The sequence below is a fragment of the Dendrobates tinctorius genome, unplaced genomic scaffold, assembly GCF_039654945.1.
Source record: "Dendrobates tinctorius isolate UK_male_01 unplaced genomic scaffold, ASM3965494v1 ptg000162l, whole genome shotgun sequence".
NCBI classification, from domain to species: domain Eukaryota; kingdom Metazoa; phylum Chordata; class Amphibia; order Anura; family Dendrobatidae; genus Dendrobates; species Dendrobates tinctorius.
Genome location: NW_027361829.1, coordinates 59224615 through 59248352, shown reverse-complemented (window position 1 = coordinate 59248352; position 23738 = coordinate 59224615). Strand labels below are relative to the sequence as shown.

At 41.4% G+C, this 23738-nt stretch overlaps 1 protein-coding gene across 6 annotated transcripts in view; it reads left to right on the top strand.

Moving 5' to 3' along the window:
• TPK1 (thiamin pyrophosphokinase 1) overlaps positions 1-23738 on the top strand; it is a 794751-nt gene that overhangs the window by 428063 nt on the left and 342950 nt on the right. For all 6 annotated transcript variants that reach the window (XM_073550050.1, XM_073550048.1, XM_073550049.1 and 3 more), the window contains one exon: positions 11466-11612. In XM_073550050.1, the coding sequence (XP_073406151.1) occupies positions 11466-11612 (147 nt within the window). The remainder of the gene's footprint in view (positions 1-11465; positions 11613-23738) is intronic.

Below are 23738 nucleotides of genomic sequence, written 5' to 3'. Positions count from 1 at the left end.
TTATATGTTCCATATTTTTTGGACTATGAGACACACTTTTTTCTGTAAAAAAATTTTTGGGGAAAATGGCGGTGCGTCTTATAGTCGGAATATACCTTATTTACAATTCGCGAGGTGGCAGCAGAAGTCAGACAATTCTTCCTGTGGTCCGAACCTGTAGGGCGATGATCTCACTCTTGTCCCGGTGCAGCAGGTTCGGCAGTGCTCGGTGGTGTGGGTGGCTCCGGCGACATTTTGTGAAAGCCCGGAGCTTGCGCTCTTCCATTGCCTCGATGCTGTCGCCTCCGGGAAAATGGACGCCGAAGTTGGCGCATATGCAGATTGAGATCTTGGCAACTAAATAGGACATGTGGGCAGGTCCTGTTTTAGACAGAGTGGGGCCACAAATGCTAACATATTGCACCACCACATAGAAACACTTCTGTTGGATTTACATTTGCTGAATGCCGGCCATTAAACGAGCGTGATCAGCAACATTTAAGTCGTTTGCTGCTTGTTTCTCAGCCTCTTTACATCAGCTAATGAAGAATGATGGGCACAGAGCCATCACTAGTAGATACATCTGTCTCCATACAGTATCATATTATTAGAAGCCCATCTGCAGTTTACATAGGGCAATTTGGTGATGAAAATCGATGATTTTTGTTGAGCCATAAACCATCCAGTCACCCAAAGAATAAGCAGCCTTTTGATTGCTCATTGGGCAATTGCTAATGTTTACACCTATGAGCTTGCTGCTGTGCTGGTATTTGTAAATGTGGATGCTAAATGCAAAGTATGCAACACAAGCATTGTGTGTTACACACGTATACACAAATGGCATGTTACACACATATGCATATACACACAAACACGTATACATAGAGCATGTGCAAACATGTATATGTGTACACAGAGCATATACATACAGATACATGTGCACGCAGAGCAGATACATGTATACAGATCATCTACCTACAGAGACATGCATACATTGAGCATATACATGCAGAGACATGCATGCACGGAACATCTACTTACAAACACATGCACATACATGCAGACGGACACATGCACATACATGCACAGACATGCATACACGGTGCACATGCAGAGAAATTTATGCATGGAGAAACTACTTGCAGAGACATGCATACACGGAGCACCTACATGCGGAGACATGCATACACGGAGCACATACAGAAACATGCATGCACGGAGCAAGTGAATTTGTGTGTGTGTATAAGTATATATATATTATAGTAGCATTGCCCATAACCTACCTGGCAATACTACAATGCAAACACACACCATAGAATACTTACTAGTCTGTCTCCTCTTCTTCACTTCTTCTAAACTCCGCACAATATAGGACCTGTTCTTACATCACAGGCACATAACTGTGATGTCAACAAAGGTCCTTAAGTAGCCTCAACATCAGAAATTACATTTATAATACACAGCTATTAGCAATGTAATTTCCTTCTGTAGAAACTGGGGGGTCTAGGGGAGAGTGGGCCCTGGGCAATTGCATAGTTTGCTTCTGTTTCCCCCACCTAATGCCAGCCCTTTATGTGGATAGGGATTTTCATAATGGGACAGCCCCTTTGAGCGATGTAATGTTCACATTGGGTCTGTGTTCCCTATTTGCAGAAGTGATCACTCTTTCTCTTGACTTTTTTGACCATCTATATCACACTCACAATAAGCAAGTCATAGAACCCACCCAACCCACCAAGGACATGTTCTCCCTGTGTTTGCGTGGATTTCCTCTGGGTACTCTAGTTTCCTCCCATCATCCAGTGAGGACATAAATGATGTCTGTAAAGCATTGTGGAATTAATGGTGTTTTATAAGCAAGTAAAAGGTAAATACCGTAAATGAGATCAGTCCATGTAGTTTCCTGATTATTACACAGACAAGACAGTAAGTCTGCATGTTATCAGAATGCCAAACAGTAAAGGGGGGATTTTTACATTTGCTTTAATACCTATGCTGAACCTAGTCTTCTGCACAGTATTGTACCCTTGTACCCATGTGCATGGAACATACCATTTACTTATGCTGACCTGTACTGCCGCCCCCACTTAATTATCACTTAGGTATAATGAGAAAGTCTCTGCATGATAAATGACCATTCTTTAGATTATCACCTTCACTATAAGGATGCTAATGATACAGACGTTTAAATTAATTGGTGTTTTTTGGAGCTCAAAAACGGTGTGCATCGTTTAATCAGCTGACTTGTTCTGCTCTTATCCTATAATCGATTCCCTAGCCAGTTATGAAATTAAAGTAGATCACCTTGTGATAGACCTCATAAATGCAGAATTGATCTTCAGCTCACCTGGTTCAGCCTGCCCAGTCCTCCTTTCCATAATCTCGGTGCACGGAGTGGATCCATCCCCATCTGGGAGAAATGCTCAATGAAAAAAAGTTTTTTATGGTTCCAGCACATGATGTGAAAAAATTAAGAAAAGCCTTTATTTAGTCCATAATTAAAAAATGCAATTCCAGTGATGATAAAAGCATGTGTAGGCTTACGCGTTTCGGATCATATTTGACCCTTAATCATAAATGCAGTCTTCAGTATTTGTTGCTTAGTGGTACCCTATGTATACACTAGGTATTGTCTTTAGAAAATCCAAAAAAGCAAGGGAAGCTTACAAATGCTTTTAACCCCTCTTTGTCACCTTTTCCATTTTGAGAATGCCTGTTAACTTTATATTGCAGCAGTTTAACTGGATAGAAATACTGACGCGGCATAGTAGGGCACCAAGTAAATGCTCAAATACTTTAGGAATCAATATCTATACATGACACATCTTCCAAGCATGTCCCTGGAACACTGTTTCCTTGCAGAGATAGACAGTATGTGCTTCGTAATATTGACATGACTTGTGCCATAAATGTTATGTTAATGAAGGCTCCAATTAGGCCATTCAATGGTGGCTCTCGACATCTAAAAGCCAAGCCCATGGCTTTAGGTGAACTGTCTCAAATCTTAACATTGCCTACTCAATGAAGATTTAAACCAAGGCATTGCATCCTATGTGAAAGCAATTTTAATTCTAATTTCTGCCAAATTTGCTGATATTAACGTGTTCAGCCGATGATCTAATGCATATGGCTGACTAATGGTTGGGGGGTAGTGATAAACGAACGTGCTTGGGTTCTAACCAAGTGTCTTCGGCGTGCTTGAATAATATGTTTGAGTCCATGTGGCTACATGTCTTGTGGCTGTTTGACATATTTTTCAACGACAAAGATACTGGGTTAGACCTTATCGGAGCTGACAGCCATCTGATGTGTATGGTCAGCTTAAGTTTTTCCAGTCTTGGTTGACCTCACCATCATTTTAATCCTCTCAGTGGAATATTTCAGCACCAGTTTCTGTACACCATGTTCTTGTTTATTCAGTTCCATTATGTGTAAAAATAATGAACTCCCTACACTACGTTGTGCAGCATTTTTGTATCAATGATCTGAAAATTATTAGAAAGAGCTACTCAGGATGTGTGCAGTGTTCCTTTCAGTTTAAAGTTTGCATGACAACCTGTCTTTTCTCTTTGTCCCATCGAGAAACACAACCCTACGGAATGCAGGCTTTCTTTTAGTTACAATTTATTAGTAATGTATTAAAATTTAAAATGACTTGGCACTGGGGATCCCAACAGGATATTTTACGCTGCCTGTCAGGTAGCAGGCAAATTCTTTGTTTTTTTTCCCCCCTCTGTGCTGTTATTGCAAGGAAAGGATATAAAACTTCACAGTCCTATTCTCCAATCGCTCGTTGTACTTTTCTGCATTTGCTGGGGTTATATTTTACTGGCTTATTAAAATGTTCTTTGCTATTATTGCATTTGTCAGATCTTTTGCTTTTAGTTAGATCAGATTAACTTACTTCTCTCCTCTTCAACCCCAGAAACGGCCTCTATTCTTTGCTTTAGAAACACCAATTGATAGACCGCAGAACTTAATTGTTCTACTCTGGCCATGGAATATTTTAATCACATTTTGAAACAATCCACGTTTTCTTACTTTGTGTGTGAGCTGTCAGAACACTCAGCATCATGTCTTTACTGCACCATGGATTTACCTCTCCAATAAAAGACCACATTTACTGTGTATGTGTGTATATATATATAAAATCAAAAAAGATAGAGGCAGCACACCACACCATATGGAATTGGAAAAAAAGTGCTTTTTAATAGCCCATTTGGCAACGTTTCGGTCTCAAGTGCAGACCTCTCTCAAGTGGACTACCTTAAAAAGGGTTCCACCATCAATGCAAGGAATTACATTGAACTTTTGGGCCAATTTAAGGCAGCTCTGAAGGCCAAAAGATGCGGCAAGCTGTTCAAAGTAATCTTGTTCCTGCAAGACAATGCCTCAGCTCACACTGCACAAGCGACCAAGGCAAAACTGGTGGAACTGGGCTTCCAGCTGGTTGACCACCCACCTTATTCACCAGATCTAGCTTTCTCAGACTGTCATCTGTTTCCAAACCTGAAGAGACACCTCAAGGGTACCAAATTTCACACCATTTCTGATGCCATGACTATTACGGATGCCTGGTTTGAGGCACAACCAAAATCCTTCATTTTGCAAGGTTTACAGAACTTGGAATACCGATGTATGAAGTGTGTTGATGTGGTACTCACAGGTACGCAGGATGCAGTGACGAGCCAGAGACAGAGCAAGGGTTAAGCTTAACTTTTATATATGGATAAAGAGCAAAGCTAACAACAGTTTTCCACGCAGGGAAGCCAGACACAAATACACAAGTACACAATGCTAAACAGTACGGCGAGAGACGGTAACTATATGGCCATGATATGGCCAGCTACAGGTCCTTGGACTAAATAAGAACGGAAACAAAGTGTCACTTATCGATCTCTGACGTCCTGCAGAGTTGCTGTCTGGGAGATGTCTGGTTGGCGCCTCTGCCGCCAGGTCCAGCCAAAGAAAAGTTGTCGCAAGCTTTGGGCGTTCCTACGCCCTGGTGCTGGGGGAATGATACAGGCCCCTGACCGGTTCCCCTCCACCGGGGATGCCTCGTTGGGAGGCGAGGTAGAGGTGGCCGCGTGTCTCAGTGTACAGGCCGCAGCCACAATGAGGAGTGGGGAAGTGGCAGCCACGGGTCTCGCTGTACAGGCCACAGCCGTGGTATGGAGTGGGGGCAGTGGTGGCCGTGGGTCTCGCTGTACAGGCCGCAGCCACAGTATGGAGGGGAGCAGTGGTGGCCGCGGGTCTCGGCGGATCTCCTCCTCGTGCTACTCGCCACCGTTCTCTCCCCTGGTCAGGTGAGCCCCCGTCTCTCCTGTGTTGAAAGCGCTGACTCACTCTCACTCTGGGATGCCACTTAGACTCCTCCCTCCTGTCTCTTGTCTCCCACATCTCTCTCCCCTCCGAGTGTCCGGTGCTGGTCTCCACTGCTCGTTTTATTGTTGCCCTGCCCCCTTTCTTTGTCCCACCCCCACGTTTCCTGATCGACTGTCGGTCCTGGCCTGCAATCATTTCCCCAGGGAACGTAACCCCTGGGAACCCGGGTGACAGATCCCTAGTTCTGGCCCGGATACACAGCAGGTCCTTTTTCCGGGGCTCTCTCCCATACATTGACATCAGTGGAGAGTATGTGGAATAAATTTAAAGTTTCATTTTCCTATCTTGTCTCTTTCTGGGTAAAGCCAAAGACTTATCAGCACCCCCTCGTATATGAAGACACACAGGGCTTATATTTAAAGCACCATTCCAGCACTGAAAAATTACACTGGGTTGCTGCATAAGATCCCATGGGAGAACTATAACTCCGAGCATGTCCTGCAGATCCTATAGCATGCTGGGAGTTATAATTCACCACAGGAGTGGCAGAGTGCTTTTTTTGTGTTGTAATTACTAAACTTGTAATTAATTCATACTTGTACAGGCTGAGCTCACATCAGTGCAGGTTCTGCAGCCAGCCAGCCATGCTATAAAACTGAAAATATCTCTCTCTACAGCTTAAAGGACCTGTGGTGAGGTAAAAAAGGTCTAAAGCATCACATGACCGCACAGAGCCCTCCCTCTTATTACCTCACCACAGGTCCTGTAAGAGGAAGCTGCATTGTTTCTAGTGCAGTGTCTGCAGGGCCTGTGGTGCCATAATGAAGAGGGAGGGCTCTGTGCTGTCATGTGATGCTCCAGCTCGCCCTCTTCATTACCTCAATACAGGTCCTATAATGACTGGAGCACTCAGCATCAGCACAGCCCACGCTGTGCTGTCAGGTATGTGACTGCGGCGACTCTCCTGTGGCACCCTGCTCCTGTTGCCTCCTTCACCGGACACACACGATCTCCCCAACTCCTGTAGGAATCCGGCACTGGGGAAACCATGTGGGTCTGCTGTTTAAGTGAAGGAATATTCATTTGCTGCTCCCCGCCCACTGCTCGGCACTGACAGGTGGGCGGAGAAGCGGCTAATGAATATTCCTTCACTTTAAGCATCGGGACCACGTGGTTTTTTCCCCAGCGCCAGATTACTGCAGTGGCGACATTGTCCTGCCTCCTGCGAATGCGATCCCAATCCCCACATGTTACATTCGGACCATAAGACGCACACTTTCCTCCCAAGTTTGGAGGAAAAAAAGTGTGTCTTATGGTCCGAAAAATACAGTACATGTGTATTGAAGTGAAGACCACCTGTGTACAATCTAAGTGTCACATGGTCTGTCAGTATATACACACCTTTTCTGAAAATCCACAGAGGCTGCAATACCATTAAACAAGAGTCACCACTAACCAAACTACACCATGAAGACCAAGGAGATCTCCAAACAAGTCAGGGACAAAGTTGTTGAGAAGTAAAAGTCAGATTTGAAGTGTAAAAAAATAAATATCCCAATCTATGATATCCCAGAGCACCATCAAATCTACTGTATTATCAAATGAAAAGAACATGGTACCACAACAAACCTTCTAAGAGAGGGCTGCCCATGAAAACTCTCAGCCCAGGCAATGAGGTCATTAATCAGAAAGGCAGCATAGAGAGCAAAGTTATCTCTGAAGAGGATGCAGAGTTCCCAAGCAGAAACTGGAGTATCTGTCTATACAACTGCAATAAGCCATACACTCCATAGAGGTGGCCTTTATGGAAGAGTGGGCAGACAAATGAATTTACTTAAACACAAAAAATGTAAGGCTTGTTTTGAGTTTGCCAAAAGACTTATGGGAGACTCCCCAAATGTATGGAGGAAGGGGCTATGGTCAGACAAGACCAAAATTAAGCTTTTTGGCAACCAAGGTAAACGCTATGTCTGATGCCAAACCAACTCAGCCCATCACCCCAAGAACACAACCCCCACAGTGAAACTTATTTGTTTTAGCATCATGCTGTGGGGATGGTTTTTCGGTAGCAGGGACAGGTAAACTGGTTTGAGTCAAGGAGAAGATTGATGGTGCGAAATATAGGGATATTCTTGAGCAAAACCTTTTTCAGTCTGTCAGTGATTTGAGGCTTGGACGGAGGTTCACCATCCAAGAAGACAGAACCAAAGCATACTACTAAAGCGACACTTGAGTGGTTTAAGGGGAAACATGTAAATGTTTTGGAGTTACCTAGTCAAATCACAGACCTTAATCCAATTGAGAATCTGTGGTCATACTTGGAGATTGCTGTTCACCAAAGGAAACCATCTCACTTGAAGGAACTGAAGCAGTTTTGCCTTGAGGATTGGGCAAAATTCCCAGTGTCAAGATGTGGAAATCTCATAGAGACCTATCCAAAGTGACTGACAGTGTTAATTGCCACAAAAGGAGTCTCTACAAAGTACTGACTTTAGGGGGGTGAAAGTTAGACAAACTGAAGTCTCCAGTTATTTTGTTATATTCATTGTTTGCTTCACAATAAAATGAAAACAAATGTCACAGTTGTAGGAATTTTATTTGCATGAACTGATGCAAACCATAAAAAAAGTAAAATTCCAGGTTGCAAAACCCCCAAAATGCCAAGGGAATAAATGCTTTTGCAAGCCACTGTTATTTTTTGCTTACTTTAAGGCTATGTGCACACGTAGCGATTTTTAAGCGTTTTTGCCACGATTTTCAGCGCGAAAACGCTTAAAAATCGTGTACAGAACGCCCCCCATGCATTCCTATGGCATTCCGCACATGCTGTGCTAATGCTGCGCTTTTTTCCGTGGCGGAATCGCATCGCGGAAAAAATTGCAGCATGCTCATTCTTTTGTGCGGAATTGCAAACAATTGCCGCGATTCCGCACCCATAGGAATGCATGAGAACCGCTTACTTCCCGCATGTGGCTATGCCCACCATGCGGGAAGTTAAGCGTCTCATGTGCGGTTGGTACACACGGTGTGGAGGAGAGGAGACTGTCCTCCAGGCCCTGGGTACCATACCCCTGTAAAAAAAGAATAAAAAATAAAAAATTCGGGGTATATTTACCTTCCGGTGTCCCGCGCTGCATTCCCGGCCTAAGCGTTCCCAGTAATGCCTTGCGGCAAGGCCCTGTAATGACGTAGTCTCGCGTGACTCTAGCGGTCTCGCGAGATCGCTAAAGCAACGCGAGACTACGTCATCACAGGTCTCGCAAGGCATTACTGGGAACGCTGAGGCCCGGGAATGCAGTGCGGGACGCCGGAAGGTAAATATACCCCGATTTTTTATTTTTTTTTTTAGCATTTTAACATCCTATCTTTTACTATTGATGCCGCATAGGCGGCATCAATAGTAAAAACCTGGTCACACTTGTCAAACACTATGTTTGACGAGTGTGACCAACCTGTCAATCACTTTCCAAGCGATGCTTCAAATCGCTTGGAAAGTGCTTGAATATCGCACGCGAAAATCGTGGCAAAATCGCGATCACAATCGCGGTAAAATCGCGGTGAAATCGCACGGGAAAAAAACGCGCGATTTCTGGGAAGGAGTCCGGTTTTTAGTAAGCGTTTTAAAACGCTACGTGTGCCCACAGCCTAAAAGGTTGGGAAGTGTGCTCTTCTGTGATTGCAATTCTCTTGTGACGCTTCGTACTCTGTTATGAATGAGTCACCGAGGAGGAAAAACAAGCTAAGCCGCAGAAAACCAGAGAGGTTGGTAACTAAGCGGATTGCAGACCCCTGATCCTATACACACACCTAGCAGTAGCCGTGGAGCGTACCTACGATGATCTTAGACGCCTCGTCACAACTGAAGAACTAAATAAGCCTAAAGCAAGAAAAGGGGAAATCTAAACTGCCCCAGAGCAGACCCCAAAGCAACAGACAGCCCCCAAACATGTATTGTCTGTGAGACAAGATGAAAACACAAACACAGATAGAAAAATAGGCTGAGCAAAACGATGGGGCCCACACTAGCTAGAAAGGACAGGAAAGATGCTGTCTGCAATCACGCACAAAACCCTGCCAAAAAATGTCCAACACTTTCTGATAACAAAAAACCCTGAAGTCGCTAGACTTCAATTCCCTATATCAGCAATCAGGTATATTCTGAAGACAGAGCAAAAAGAGACCAATCTGATCAGGGACAAAAAGCAAACTGGAATAAACAGAGACATAAAAATGGAAATTCAGCACAGCCCCAGCAGGGGCTGGCTGACCACAAAAACTGTGTAAACCAGACCAAATCTCATGAGAAAAAAATAGCAGAGCACACTTAGCTTGAGAAGGCAGGAACAGAACTGGAAACCAGAACCTCAGGGCAGGAAAAATCACCAGCACAGAATTAGGGAGTCGGCTGGCTTAAATCCAGTCAGAGACTCCTGATGTTCACTCACAGTCCTCCTCAGGTGGCAGGTCTCTGCCATTTAGATCAGCTTCATTACCTACTGTCACCACTAGAGGATGGAGAACTCACGACTCCTCTGTCAACACAGCCAGCTCCACCACCCTCACCAGAAGCCAGAGGTAAACCAGAAAATGAGTTCACAACAGTCCTCTGCCAATAATTATTGTTGTTTGGGTTGTTAAGGGGGGAGTTGCATTTTGAATTTTTGCTTTTATGCAATTTATGTAGGCCCCTAGCTACAGTGCTAGTTTACCATGAAAGTAGTCATCTCCGATAATTGTAGTAGCTTGGAAGCCTTTGATAATCCTTGCCTTTGTAAGCACTGTTATGTAGCATAAATGTCTGTCTCTCTTCCACTTTTTCTCTTTTACATGGGAGGTAAAAGGCTGATTACAATCTTATATAGTCCTTGTAGTTCACATTTCCAAGTGCTTTAATACTCACTCTCTGCTTTTTCACAGTCACCATATTGTTTTCAAATATTTCTCAATAAAGATTGTGATGTTTTATACAATCAAATAGCAATGTTCATCAGTATAAAATGACAATTTATGACAATGTATTTTGTACTGTAAAGGGATTTTTTTTTACCATTTTTTCTATAAACCACCTGTGAGACTTTAAAAGAATTGTCCTGCCTGAAGCTATAATCGTGACTGCAGACTTGTGAATCCTCACATTGCGCGCACTGTGAGCCATGAGGATTCTCCAGTGCTGGTGCTATTTACATGCATGCTCCCTTACCACATTCTAGATAGATAGGTGTGGCGTTGCTTAGTGCAAGTGTATTGATCGAGGCCGGAAATAGTCTAGTTGGAATGTGACCGCAAGTATGCATATCACGAACTTGCGGTAACATGTCTATCGCCCAAGGCATCAGCAGTGGAAAATCCTCAGTGCATGCGTTGTGAGGATTCACTTGTAACTTTAGACCGGACAACATCATCAACCTTGTGACAATGTTATCATACACTGCAATACTTCTGTAAGTCATATACTACCAGGCAGCCTTTTTTTACCTGCCTAAGTCTTGGCTTGATCCAAACCTGCATTTGTTTTATATATGTAGCCAGGACTGGACTGGGACTACACTGCCACATTTTGTAACAGTGTCTGCTTCTTGAGGTTGTCAAGATCTTTAGAAGTAATGTTGACCCAAGAAGCCCACTGCCAGACCAGCCCATCTGGTATTTTCGAGAAGGACTATCCTTCCATTCTGGACTTGATAGGTGGCACTTATCAAGTTTAGAAAGGCACTGTGACTCTGAGTCATAGGTGTCAATAGGAAAATATATTTGTTCCCCTATGAGATTTTTTATAAAGCCTATGGGGAAGTGTACATTTAGTATAAATATATCCAGACCAAGATGGTTCTGGGACTCTGCTGAGCCAAAGACATATAAATCTCCACATCGTCCCCTATCATCAGATAAACCGATTCAACATGGAGAAGGCCAAATAATGTAAATAACACTTTTTAAAAGGGTTATTTAGTCATCCAGGGAAGAAAATAGCAGGGTACTGGGGCCATCCCTCCTATAGCTCCAATCATTATCTGGCCCTGGGTCCATTACTGTAATTCATTTCCCTAGCTTTTAATATCGCTGGGGTCTCCTGTATATTTTTCCATTTGCAATGTTAGTGGTGTTCCAGATAGAATATTATTTTCTATAAATCTTAAATTATTTCTCCTTTGCTTTTTTAGGTTGATGTCATCGTGGCATTAGGTGGACTTGGGGGACGTTTTGACCAGATTATGGCTTCAGTGGAGACACTCTATCATGCTGTCAAAATCTCCTCCATCCCAGTAATAGTAATTCAAGAATCATCTCTTATCTATCTTCTGCAGCCTGTAAGTACCACACTGGCATTTTTGTCATATTATAGGATTTTAATTATTTTTATTTGACATTTGTGTTTATAGGTCCATAAAGTGCACTTCATTTTTTCTATGGTTATATAAGCAAAACTCGAGCTGAAAATACTGCGGGAAAATATTTTAAAGTAGTTTTATCATTACCAGGTTGACATATTTAGCGCTTTTGTGCTAAAATGCTTTCTTAATGTTTATTGTCTTGTAAATTTATATTAATATATCAAATAATTATGGCACTTGAATAGATTGGTCCATAAAGTGCACTTCATTTTTTCTATGGTTATATAAACAAAGCAGGAGCTGAAAATACTGCGGGAAAATATTTTAAAGTAGTTTTATCATTAACAGGTTGACATATTTAGCGCTTTTGTGCTAAAATGCTTTCTTAATGTTTATTGTGTAGTAAATTTATATTAATATATCAAATAATTATTGCACTTGAATAGATTTTTCAGCTATTAACTTATTTATTGTATAAAGTTATGTATTTTTTAACATACTTTATGTTACAATGTTTTACCTTTTTCAGAAGCGCTGCTTGCTGTCATTGAGTAGAAACATGCACATTGTTTAGAAACTCACACAAACTTACTATTTCTCAATGCAAGATTATTATGATTTCAGTTGATATCTTTGAAATGAACATAGATAGTGGCAGACACGCATGACATCATAGGTAGACCACAACTATGAGAGTCAAAATGAGAAAACAAATCCAGAAAATCACCTTGTGTGATTTGGCAAGATTTATTTTTCAAATTATGGTGAAAAATAAGTATTTGGTCATTAACAAAAGTTCATCTAAATATTTTGTTATATATCCTTTGTTGGCAATGACAGAGATGTCAATCATTTTCTTTAAGTCTTCACAAGGTTGGCACACACTGTTTGTGGTATGTTGGCCCATTCCTCCATGCAGATCTCCTCTAGAGCAGTGATGTTTTGGGCCTGTCGCTGGGCATCTTGGATTTTCAAATCCCTCCAAAGGTTTTCTATGAGATTGACATCTGGAGACTGGCTAGACCACTCCATGACCTTCATACGCTTCTGACGAAGCCACTTCTTCTTTGCTCTGGTGGTGTGCTTGGGATCATTATCATGCTGAAAGAACCATCCAGGTTTCTTCTTGAATGCCCTTGCTGATGGAAGGAGATTTGCACTCAAAATCTCACGATACATGGCCTCATTCATTATTTCATGTACACGGCTCAGTCATTGGTCCCTTTGTAGAGAAGCAGCCCCAAAGCATGATGTTGCCACCCCCATGATTCACAGTACGTATGGTGTTCTTGGATGCAACTCTGCGTTCTGTCTCCTCCAAACATGACGAGTTTTGTTTCCATGATACAGTTCTACTTTGGTTTCATCAGACCATATGACATTCTCCCAGTTCTCCTTTGGATAATCCAAATGCTCTCTAGCAATCTTCAGATGGGCCCGAACATATACTGGTTTAAGCAGGGGGATACGTCTGGCACTGCAGGATCTGAGTCTCTGGCGGTGTAGTGTGTTACTGATGGTAGCCTTTGTTTTGGTGGTCCCAGCTCTATGCAGGTCAGTTACTAGGTCCATCCCATGTGGTTCTGAGATTTTTTCTCACCATTCTTGTGATAATTTTGACCTCACGGTGTGAGATCTTGCGTGGAGCCCCAGATCAAGGGAGATTATCAGTGGTCTTGTATGGCTTCCATTTTCTTATTATTGCTCCCACAGTTGATTTCATCATACCAAGCTGCTTGCCTATTGCAGATTCAGTCTTCCCAGCCTGGTGCAAGGCTACAATTTTGTTTCTGGTGTCCTTCGACAGTTCTTTGGTCTTCACCATAGTGGAGTTTGGAGTGTGACTGTTTGAGGTTGTGGACAGGTGTCTTTTATACTGATAACAAGTTCAAACAGGTAATGAGTGGAGGACAGAGGAGCCTCGTAAAGAAGTTGTTCCAGGTCTGTTAGAGCCAGAAATCTTGCATGTTTTTAAGTGACCAAATACTTATTTTCCACCATAATTTGAAAAATAAATCTTGCCAAATCCGACAAGGTGATTATCTGGATTTGTTTTCTTATTAGACTCTCATAGTTGTGGTCTACCTATGATGTCAATTACAGGCCTGTCTCATCTTTTTAAGTGGGAGAACTTGCAGAATTGGTAGCTGACTAAATACCTTTTTCCCACTGTATGTATAAACCCCCCCAAAACTAGATCTGTTCAAAAACAAATTTTGGGGGTATTTGGTGAATGACAGAGAGATGTTTTTTCCTGATCATGATAACATTCATAAATGAATCAAAGCCGGATTGAATAAACCCAAAAAAGAATATTTTTCTCAGAAGTTAAAAAACACCTTACCCTTTTGATAGGGAAGATTTGAGGGATTGTTATACCATATCAAAGTTACGGTATTTACAATTTGGGATAACCCAAAAAGAATCCTCACTAACAATTCTTAAAACTTAACTTTTGTTACAAATTAAAATAGTGGAGTAATACAAGACATGAAACATTCTTTCCCTATATTGCCTGAATTATTCTAATATACTGTAAAGGCGATTGCCAAAATATCTTATTGTGAAATCCTGGGGTGTCAATACTATAAGGCAGATTCCAGGACAGTTTTTGCTGAAGCACTTGTCCCCCCAACATGTTTCACTGAAGATATGGTGTCATCAGAGAATGGGAATTACTCGAGTGAGATTTGCGGCATGGCTAAAGCTGCCTCTGCCCCGCCTCATCTATGCCCACTTGGTTGAAACTGTGCGAAAAGATGCAAAATTTTACTGCAGCCTTTAGTTTTGGCAAAATTTTGTGATTTTCAAAGCTTATTACGCCAATATTAGCATACAAGCTTTCCAGAACCGGGACCGATGTCCAAACTGCAGTTTTATCAGATTCCAGTCTCAGAGTTTCATAATTACATATGTGGAAAAAAAAACTTGGGTCCATCAAGTCCAGCCTTTTTCCACCAATTATAAATTTTTTGTCCCTAAATTATCTGTAACCCACATCATTATGTGTATTGAGGAAATCATCCAGCCTTTTTTTAAAAACTGTTAGTGTCTGCCATTACTTCCTCTTGTGATAGAGCAGTCAGACTGTTGAATGCCCTAACTGTAAAGAACCCTTTCCAATTTAGCTGTGGGAACCTCCTTTCTTCCACCCATAATGAGTGCCCACTGGTCTTTTGGAAGGAATTAGTCATGTGATGGTTCTTTGTATTGACCACACATGTATTTATACATATAAATGAGATCTCCTCTGAGATGTTTTCTTTCTGAGCTAAACAATCCCAACTTTTCCAACCTCTCATCATATGGAAGGCTTTCCATCCCTTGTGATAATCTAGTTGCACACCTTTGAACTGACGCTAATTTCTTAATATCTTTTTTAAAATGTGGAGGCAAAACTGAATCCCATATTTTAGAAGTGGCCTTACAAGTGATTTATAGAGACATAACGATACATTTGGATCACAGTATAGTATCTCTCTTTTCATACACCCTAGAATCTTTTTTGCTTTTGCGGCTGCTGATTGACATTGAGTAATGCTGCTCAGCTTACTTGTAACCAGAATGCCCAAGTCTTTCTCCTGTTCTGTAGTCCTGAGTATGTTTCCATTTTATGTATATTCTGCAATAGGATTAATCCATCCTAGGTGCAATACTCTACATTTTTTAACGTTTAATCTAATTTTCCAAGTGTTTGCCCATTCAGACATCTTATCCAGATAGTTTCTGTGGCTCAAATCCTAATCTGAAGATTTAGCACACAAAAAAGAAATTGTGCAGCGTTTCTTTTCACATAGTAATATCTTTTATTTAACCCAAACCAGAATTCCTATTCCTCTAAGTTAGGACTGCACAACTTGCGGGCTGCATGCGACCCTTCAAAGATTTTGCTGCTGCCTGTAGAGCTGTCTGGGAGACGCTGCTCCCTTTTCCCTATATTCAAATGTGTTTGTGTCTTTCAGATATGAATACATATGAACACTGGGGCTGAAGAGCACCCGTCAGCCCCGCCCTGACATGCAGCAAACTGCTGCCGATGCCAAGGCTGCACCAAAAATGGAAATTTTGGGCCCTAGTAAGCACTTCATGGAGGAGCTGAAGGTGATATGTGCTTTCATTTTAGATGAGGAGGCAGTGGAAGAAAGGGTCAGATTTATTGCAAGAGCACATATTGGGGCACTATGGTACATTATGAGGCAATGGGGGACATTATTGGGCAATTATTATTATTATTCACAATGAGTTAAAAAACAGAAGTCGCGGACGGCACCGCTATTACCATATATCAGCTGATGGTATGCGTCTGGCAGCAAGCTGTCATCCAATGCTCCTGGGTGCTTGACCTCGCAGTGATCAAATAATTAAATCCATATGAAGAAAAAGGTCGCACTCGACAGGATGAAATATAGCTCCTTTATTGACACGTAGTTACATGTCAGGTCAGAGTAGAGTGGCAAGAGTGTTCACAAGCTGACAACAGCCGTTTCGCGCTGTTCTAGCGCTTCCACGGGTCCATCATGCTAAGCGCTGTCAGTGTGCACTACTAACTTCTGACCTTCACTAAGAATGCGCTGATGACCTGCTCAGTAAAGGTTGGAAGTCACTAGATCTAAAACACAAAATTCTTGAAAGGAGTGCATCACGCCCAAAATGCATTTTTAATGCGCGGTACAGTGTTATAGGCGACTTATCACTTTTAAAAACCATATGATCACTGTGCCTATTACTGGTACAGTGTCTGAGAAAACTTTTAAATGATGTGCAAATGTGGGGGCTTTGGTGCACCTTTGAAATGGCCTGAAGTTTGGTGCACCATTATGCCTTATTTAGATATTGGGAACCTTCTGATTGACCGTGCTCACTTCCCAGAGCATGCAATGACTGAATGTTGACAGCGTGTGCCCAGCCGCGATTTCCTCCCTGTCTTCTTTCTGGTGAAGCCACTTGCTACACTTCCGGGTGTATTAGTGAAGTGAGTGGCGTCAGACGAAAGAAAATGGAGAGCAGAATGCGCCTGTTCAGTGTACACATGCGCACACCCATCCCGTCAGCATTTAGACAGTGCTCGCAGTAGGAAGTGAACACTGTCAATCAAAAGCAGGAGAAGGCCCCCAATATGCAAATGAGGAGGTGTATCCGTGCACCAAACCTTTGGCCATGCCAAAGATGCACCATAGCCGCCTCATTGCATATCAAGTAAGTTATTTTCTCCGCACTGTACCAGTAACAGGTAGTTCTAAGTATCTTATACACACAATATAAATTACGGTAGTCAGTATTGATCCCAAAGCAAGGCATACTTACCATTAGTACAAAAAAAATGCTTTGAACTAGTGGTGCATTGCGTTTGTCAATGGCACTACACAATTTTTGCTATCTAGCCATAAATTCTGAATTTGGGATAAAATTGCCCATTAAAGTAGGCTGGATTCATAAAGAAAAATTAAGCATTATGCATTTTTCTGATTAGATTTGTATCTGTATTGCTGAATAAGAACATTTCAATTGTATTTGTTAATTGCAGTAATGCGAAAACATGCAAAGCTTGCATCAAATAGTGTCTGCTATTACTCAGCTTTCATCCGTGAAATATATCTTGAAATGGAAAGTACTGTACCTAGCTTCACAGTTTCAAATAATAAATAATGCAGAACAGACCCTATTGAGGTACTTAATTTATTTCAAGGAAGCTTAGTTTTGTAACTAAACATTGTGGACATAATATACATAATGCAAATATGGTTTATATGGGCGCTCAACTAGAAGTCTTAGCATGGGGATTAAACTGCTGGAGGCATTTTGAAACATGGAGCTTCATAAAAGTCTCTTCCAAAAGCATCAAATATCAATCAACATCATAATTTGTTTCTTCTTACTATAGAAAGAATTTCCACTGAAAAGATATGCAAATTGTCTCTTCAGAGAGGAAGAGGACTTGAACTCTAGTGGCATCTATTGGAAGTAGCAATCCTAAAAATTACTTTTTACCCTTTAACGAGCCTTGCAAATATGACTTAGGATAATAGACAAATCAGAATCTCAATTTGTAGACAGGTGTTTTGGGGTATTGCCCCTTGTCAGTGCAAAGTATAACTGGAAGTGAGGCTGGTTTCACATTAGCGCTTTTTAAGCGCACACACGGCCGGGGGTAGCTCCGCCCCCGAGCAGGCTCTCTGCCCGGCGTGCCCGCCCCTTGCTTGTAGCGCCGCCTCCTAGCGCACAGCGGCGCCTGCAATCGGCGCACCCTATCTTTAGCATAGGGTGCGCAGATCGTGCGCAGGCCGTGCGCTAGTTACGCTTTGACCTGCGCTGCGCACTTATGACGGTGCGCCGTGCGTGCCAAAATCAAACTTTTCAGATTTCGGCGTGCTCGGCGCACCGTCAAAAGTGCGCAGTGCAGGTCAAAGCGCAACTAGCGCACGGCCTGCGCACGATCTGCGCACCCTATGCTAAAGATAGGGTGCGCCGATTGCAGGCGCCGCTGTGCGCTAGGAGGCGGCGCTACAAGCAAGGGGCGGGCACGCCGGTCAGAGAGCCGGCTCGGGGGCGGAGCTACCCCCGGCCGTGCGTGCGCTTAAAAAGCGCTAATGTGAAACCAGCCTAAGACTGCTGCCTGGAATTTTTTCTTAAGAGCTTTTTTTGAGAATGCTACTAATAGAAAAACTGACATTTATGCAAATCAACATAGTCAAATGTCTTGTAGATCCTGAGCAATTCAAAGAATTTATGATTTGATTTGTGCTGATCACAAAAGCGAAAAATAATTCTCAGGTCGTTTCACAACTGATTAAAGTTTTCATCAGCTAGAGTGTGCTCACGTGATGTCAGGCACTGCCATTGAGACTTGCCATTCTTGCCATGCTCTTATCAGATCGCATGGTCTATTGTAGCCTATTAAGGTGGACTATCACAGGCATTAGCGATGTTGGGTAGGAAACGCAGCGGCCCTTTTAAAGTTTTACAGCCTAGGGATGGGAGGTCACCTAATCAATACAGAAAGGGATAAAAGGGCCTAAATTAGAGTGTGGTGGACTACTACAGCACTTTCTAAACATAGAAAATGGGAAAGGTCATTTCAGTATTTGAATAATAATACACAGATTCAAGTGATTAGAGGACTTCCAGCGTCTGTATGACTGTGAATTGATTGATCCGTGATGAGCACAGCAACTTAATATCACCATTTTGTTTTCATTCTTGATGCACTACAAAGAGTGAAGGCAATTTAAGTTCCATCACTCCTAATTTTCTTATTAAAGAAAATTACCAAAACCAAAGCTTGTCTGTCAGAAAAAGCGAGCTTCTTTATTTGTTTCTAAGGGAAGGGTGTGTTGTTTTGTTTCTTTTATAGCCCCTAATTGGGGCTTGCTAAAAGCCCCTGTCGCTGCCATCATGATCATTCTGTGAAGCCCAACCTGTGAGTGGGTTTCATAAGAGAATATCTTTTTCATTACATACTGCAATATTGTGTTATAGCAGTATATTGTATTAGCAACCTGACAATCACAGGTTCATGTGCCCTAAGACATTGGTTGCATAAGTATTTGCTGAGTTTTTGATGGTTCAACATTTCTGCACCTATTAGATAAAATAAGTTACTTGCTTTTTTCATTACATTTTTGAGTACTTTTTTAACGTGCGTTTTTATAACATTATTGAGGCTGTAGTTTTTTCTTTTTTTTTGGGATGCAATTTTTAAAATAAAGCTGCTTTGTTTTTGATACTTCCTAGTAATTGGCTTGGCAAAACTTTAATTTTTACAGTAAAATTTGGATTTCATGCGTTTTTAGTGCTTTTACAGATTTTCCGCATCTAATACTAGGAAAGTCTGCATTGCACTTGTCCTTACACTTCGCTGGAACCATAAGATACTGCATTGTTGGCACAGCAAAAATATACAGTGTCAAATCTTTGAGGAAAACTCATCATGCAAACTTAACTTAGTCTAAAAAATAAAGGAATAATGAAAAGAAAAAATTAAATATGAAAAAAATGTAAATTTGATTTAATCCTTTTCACAAAATAAGGAAATAAAAGTACAAAAATAAACATATTTGATATCGCCATGTTTGTAAAAATTTCAGTCTATCGAAATATATAATGGATTACCATAATGAGTGAAAGATAAAAAATCTAGAATGGCTTTTTTCAGGGCATTTGCAATGCTGGGAAATATGTGTTTGGAAGTGATCAAAGCATTGTATGTACAATAGTATCACTGAAAATATAAGCTCACCACACAAAAAGCAAACCCTCAACCTCGCTGGAAAAAATTAGATTGATCTCGGAAAATGATGAGAGAAGCAACATTTTTTATGAACTTTCAATGTTTGCTGAAATAAAAAATGAAATAATACAAGTTTGACATCATCATGATTGTTCTGACTTGTAGAATCCTGTTTCCATATCTTTTTACAGCACAAAGTAAAAGCAAACCTAAAAAACTATTGCAGAGTTGAGTTTTTTGAGCAATTTCTCTTGGAATATTTTTCACTTTTTCCATTACATTGAATAGCAAAATGTATGGTGCTATGCAAAACAACAACCCGACTCACAAAACACAAACCATTATACGATGTTATTTATTCATTTATTTTTAAGTAGAAAAAAATGGCATATTTTAATCTTTGCATACCTGTTTTACTAGTCCAATTTAGCAACTGTAAGAGCCACAGTTATACTTCTGTTTTTTTCCACAGTTTCCTTTCCATGCATGTACTTGCCTAGCAATGTAGCTTTATAAAGTTATGTAATTTTCATCAAGTTGAGAAAGAGTTTACTATTCCAGTTTGGCAAACATATGCCTCACAACTATACTTTGGGCTGTTGCCGAATTTGAAAGCCATGTAACTACCTCCTGGTATTTTTTGTAACAACCTTTTTGCTCAAAGCACCACTCCAGCGTTTTGTTTCTTTTCAGCGCTGTAGTGGCGCTTTAAATCTAAGTCCACTGCCCCTGGTCATATACCCACCCTTGAGCGTCTTATCAGTTTTTCAGTTCCGCTCTGGTCCCCTGCTCCATCATGTGAGCGCAGCTTCTCAACTGTCCATAAGTCAGAAGCTACATCACAAGAGCTCAATGCAAGTCTGAGAGCCAGAATGAAGCTCTCATTGACTTGTATTGTATTGTATTGTAAAGTGACCTCCAGCGCGCTTCATGAAGCACTGGAGCTGCAGGTAGGTCACTTTTGGGTGGAAACACAAGGTAGCGATGGAGAAAATGGATGAAAACTCCAAAAGGTGAGTATCAGACGGGGTAGGGGTCTTGCATTTAAAAAAAAAACACTCCAGTGGTGCAATAAAAAAATGCTGGCATGGTACCTTAACCAAAAATCTCAAAATAAATTATTACACTAAATTGAGACATTTAACTCTTCTGGTCTGTTCTGGCATACCTGTTTATGTTGACAAATTGGAGACACTTATTTGCCACACCGATATTATAGGCAGAATGGTGATGCATTAATATTTTTGGCCATCATGTGTACTCTACCCAGCATTTCTAGTTAGTTCCATATTTTTCCAGCAATGGCTAAGTGTAATTATTTTTTTTTGTAAGCATTATGCACATTGTATGATAAATGAGAAAGTGGCCTCGGCTATACACAACATAGGTGACAAGCGGCTAAAAAATCCTCTGGGGCAAAATCTACTTTTTCCGTAGTTGGCTTTGCAGTCAGTGATGCCGCATGTTCTTTTGGTGGAGGAGGCTCAACAGTGTCTAAAACTCTGGTCATGATGGTGGTGAGTCATACGTGCAGGCCGGGAAGTCGGGTGCACACCGCTTTTTTGGATGTGCCGCTGGAGTGCGGCTGTTCTGGGTCACGTGCAGTGGCCGGGGGAGGGGGGGCCGGAGCGCAGGGCAGGGAGGTCATGGGGAGGGTCCCAGGTGGGAGGTGCCCTTGGCCAGAACTCTGCTGACCAGATTTCTGGGGGAGGAAATAAGACAGGGCGGATCTCCTCTCTCAGGTGGTGCTGTCATGGACTTCGAAAAATACCGTTAACCGGTAAATAACTAGACTTTCTGAGCTATCACTGTCGCCGCTACTAAAGCCCTCGAAATCCACATCACCATCTGACACTGCACTTTCTTCGCTGTCAGAACATAAAAGTGCATAAGCCTCATCTGCACTATAATACTGACGGGGCATTTTATTTCTTTGGGTTTTTTTTTCTGGAAATGGAAAACTCAACAATATTTGCGATATATTACAAACTAGTTTCCTATCAAATTATATGTAATTAAATATACTATATAATTAACAAATTGACTGACGTGACCTGACTGACTGACATGACTATTACCAAATTATTGGTGAAACAATTGAGAAAAGCCTAATTTTAACTTTAGCCTAACCCTAACTTTAGCGTAACCCTAACTTTAGAATAAATCCTAACTTTAGCCTAACACTAACCCTAACTTTAGCACTATTTGTAGAGGGCCATCAGGCGGCTTTTACTATATTTATCGTAACCTGCCTTATTTGGTTTTTTTTACTTTATAACAAGATTGCTGACTGGCACAGCTGTTGCCAGCAGTACTTGACAGGAGATCAGAGGAGACATAGCGTTTTTATGAAGCCGATCGCCCGGGAAAGTTTCTTGCTACAACAAACTTTCCCAGTGATTTGTTTCATTGGCTGATGTGACGCTGGCGTCATCAGGACCTGAACCCATCAGGTTTCGATGAGGTCAGGGGTCGCAGACAGCATTGTGCGCCGTAATCCCCGCATTATAAGGTACATAGGGGTCCCAATCCGAACAAAACCACCGACCGTAGACAAACTTCGGCAGTGCACAAAGCCCTGCTAGCCCCAACTTTTATCTACCGTTGGCAGTCACGAAGCTGTTAAAGAAAAACTAACAGGTCTGTGAGAGCCAGAATTCTTGCTGGTTGGTTGGTGATCAAATACTTATTTCATGCAATAAAATATAATTTAATTATTTAAAAATCATACAATGTGATTGGTTTTTATTTTTAGATTCTGTCTCTCTCAGTTGAAGTGTACGTACAATAAAAATTAAAGACCTCTCCATTCTTTGTAAGCGGAAAAACTTGCAAAATCTGCAGTGTATCAAATACTTATTTTCCCCACTGTAAGTGTATTGATATCGTAAATCATATTCTCAACCCACCACCCAAGATGATGCAGTGAAAAATACTGATGTAAGGCTATTTTCATCATCTGCAAAAAGTCTGAATAGTTATTGTTAAGACTGAGCAAAATGCATCTATACATGAGAGTCTGCTGAAATTGTATTGATTACTTCAGTGAGGGTAATAAACAATGAAGCATTCAAAATGTTCTCATTCTTTTTTATTATATTGGATATTTCAGAATACGTGTCACCTTGAATTTTGTTTCCCAGACTCTCATTTACCAGTCAGTTGACAATGTAACTGGTACAAGTAACACTATCTACCAGCTTAATAATTCTCTAGTGCTGAAAACTATTTCTTTAAAAGTTAACCTTGTATAGTCAGCTGAGGGACTAATGAGCCATAGATACCTAAGGCGGGTACGTTGGCACAAGCATGCAGCAGTTCACACGTACTCTCTGTGATCGATGATGGTAGGCACGACCAAGAAATTTAACGGCATTGCTTATTCGAAAAGCAGCATAATATTTTCAGAACATCATTAGTGTAAGAAATGATTGATATAAATGTTAGATCGCATTGGCTAACCTGAAAACTGATATGCCTAAAAATATGCCTCTTAAACTGTACTCCATGTATGACACCCATTAGTCAAACATAAGGATTGCTATCATGCTAACATTGGGTCTATCATCTATCACTGCAGGAAAATGCAGATTTACCGTTCGGTTTCTAAAATCTTGGTAACAACCCCTATTAAATCTGTACTGTTGTTCTTTCTCTGTGATTTATTTTTCAAAAACCACAAGAGAAACTGATGTAGAATATTGTAATGGCTGAACAATGGCTGAACAAACATTGTAACTCCGTGAAAAAGCTGGAAAATCAGATTTAATGTTATGCTACAACCAGGTTTCACTTATCTGCTTACTGCCATTATTGAGATGCTTCTCCTTAGACCTCTGCTTGCTTTATGTTACCAAATAGCTGGTGTTCATGAA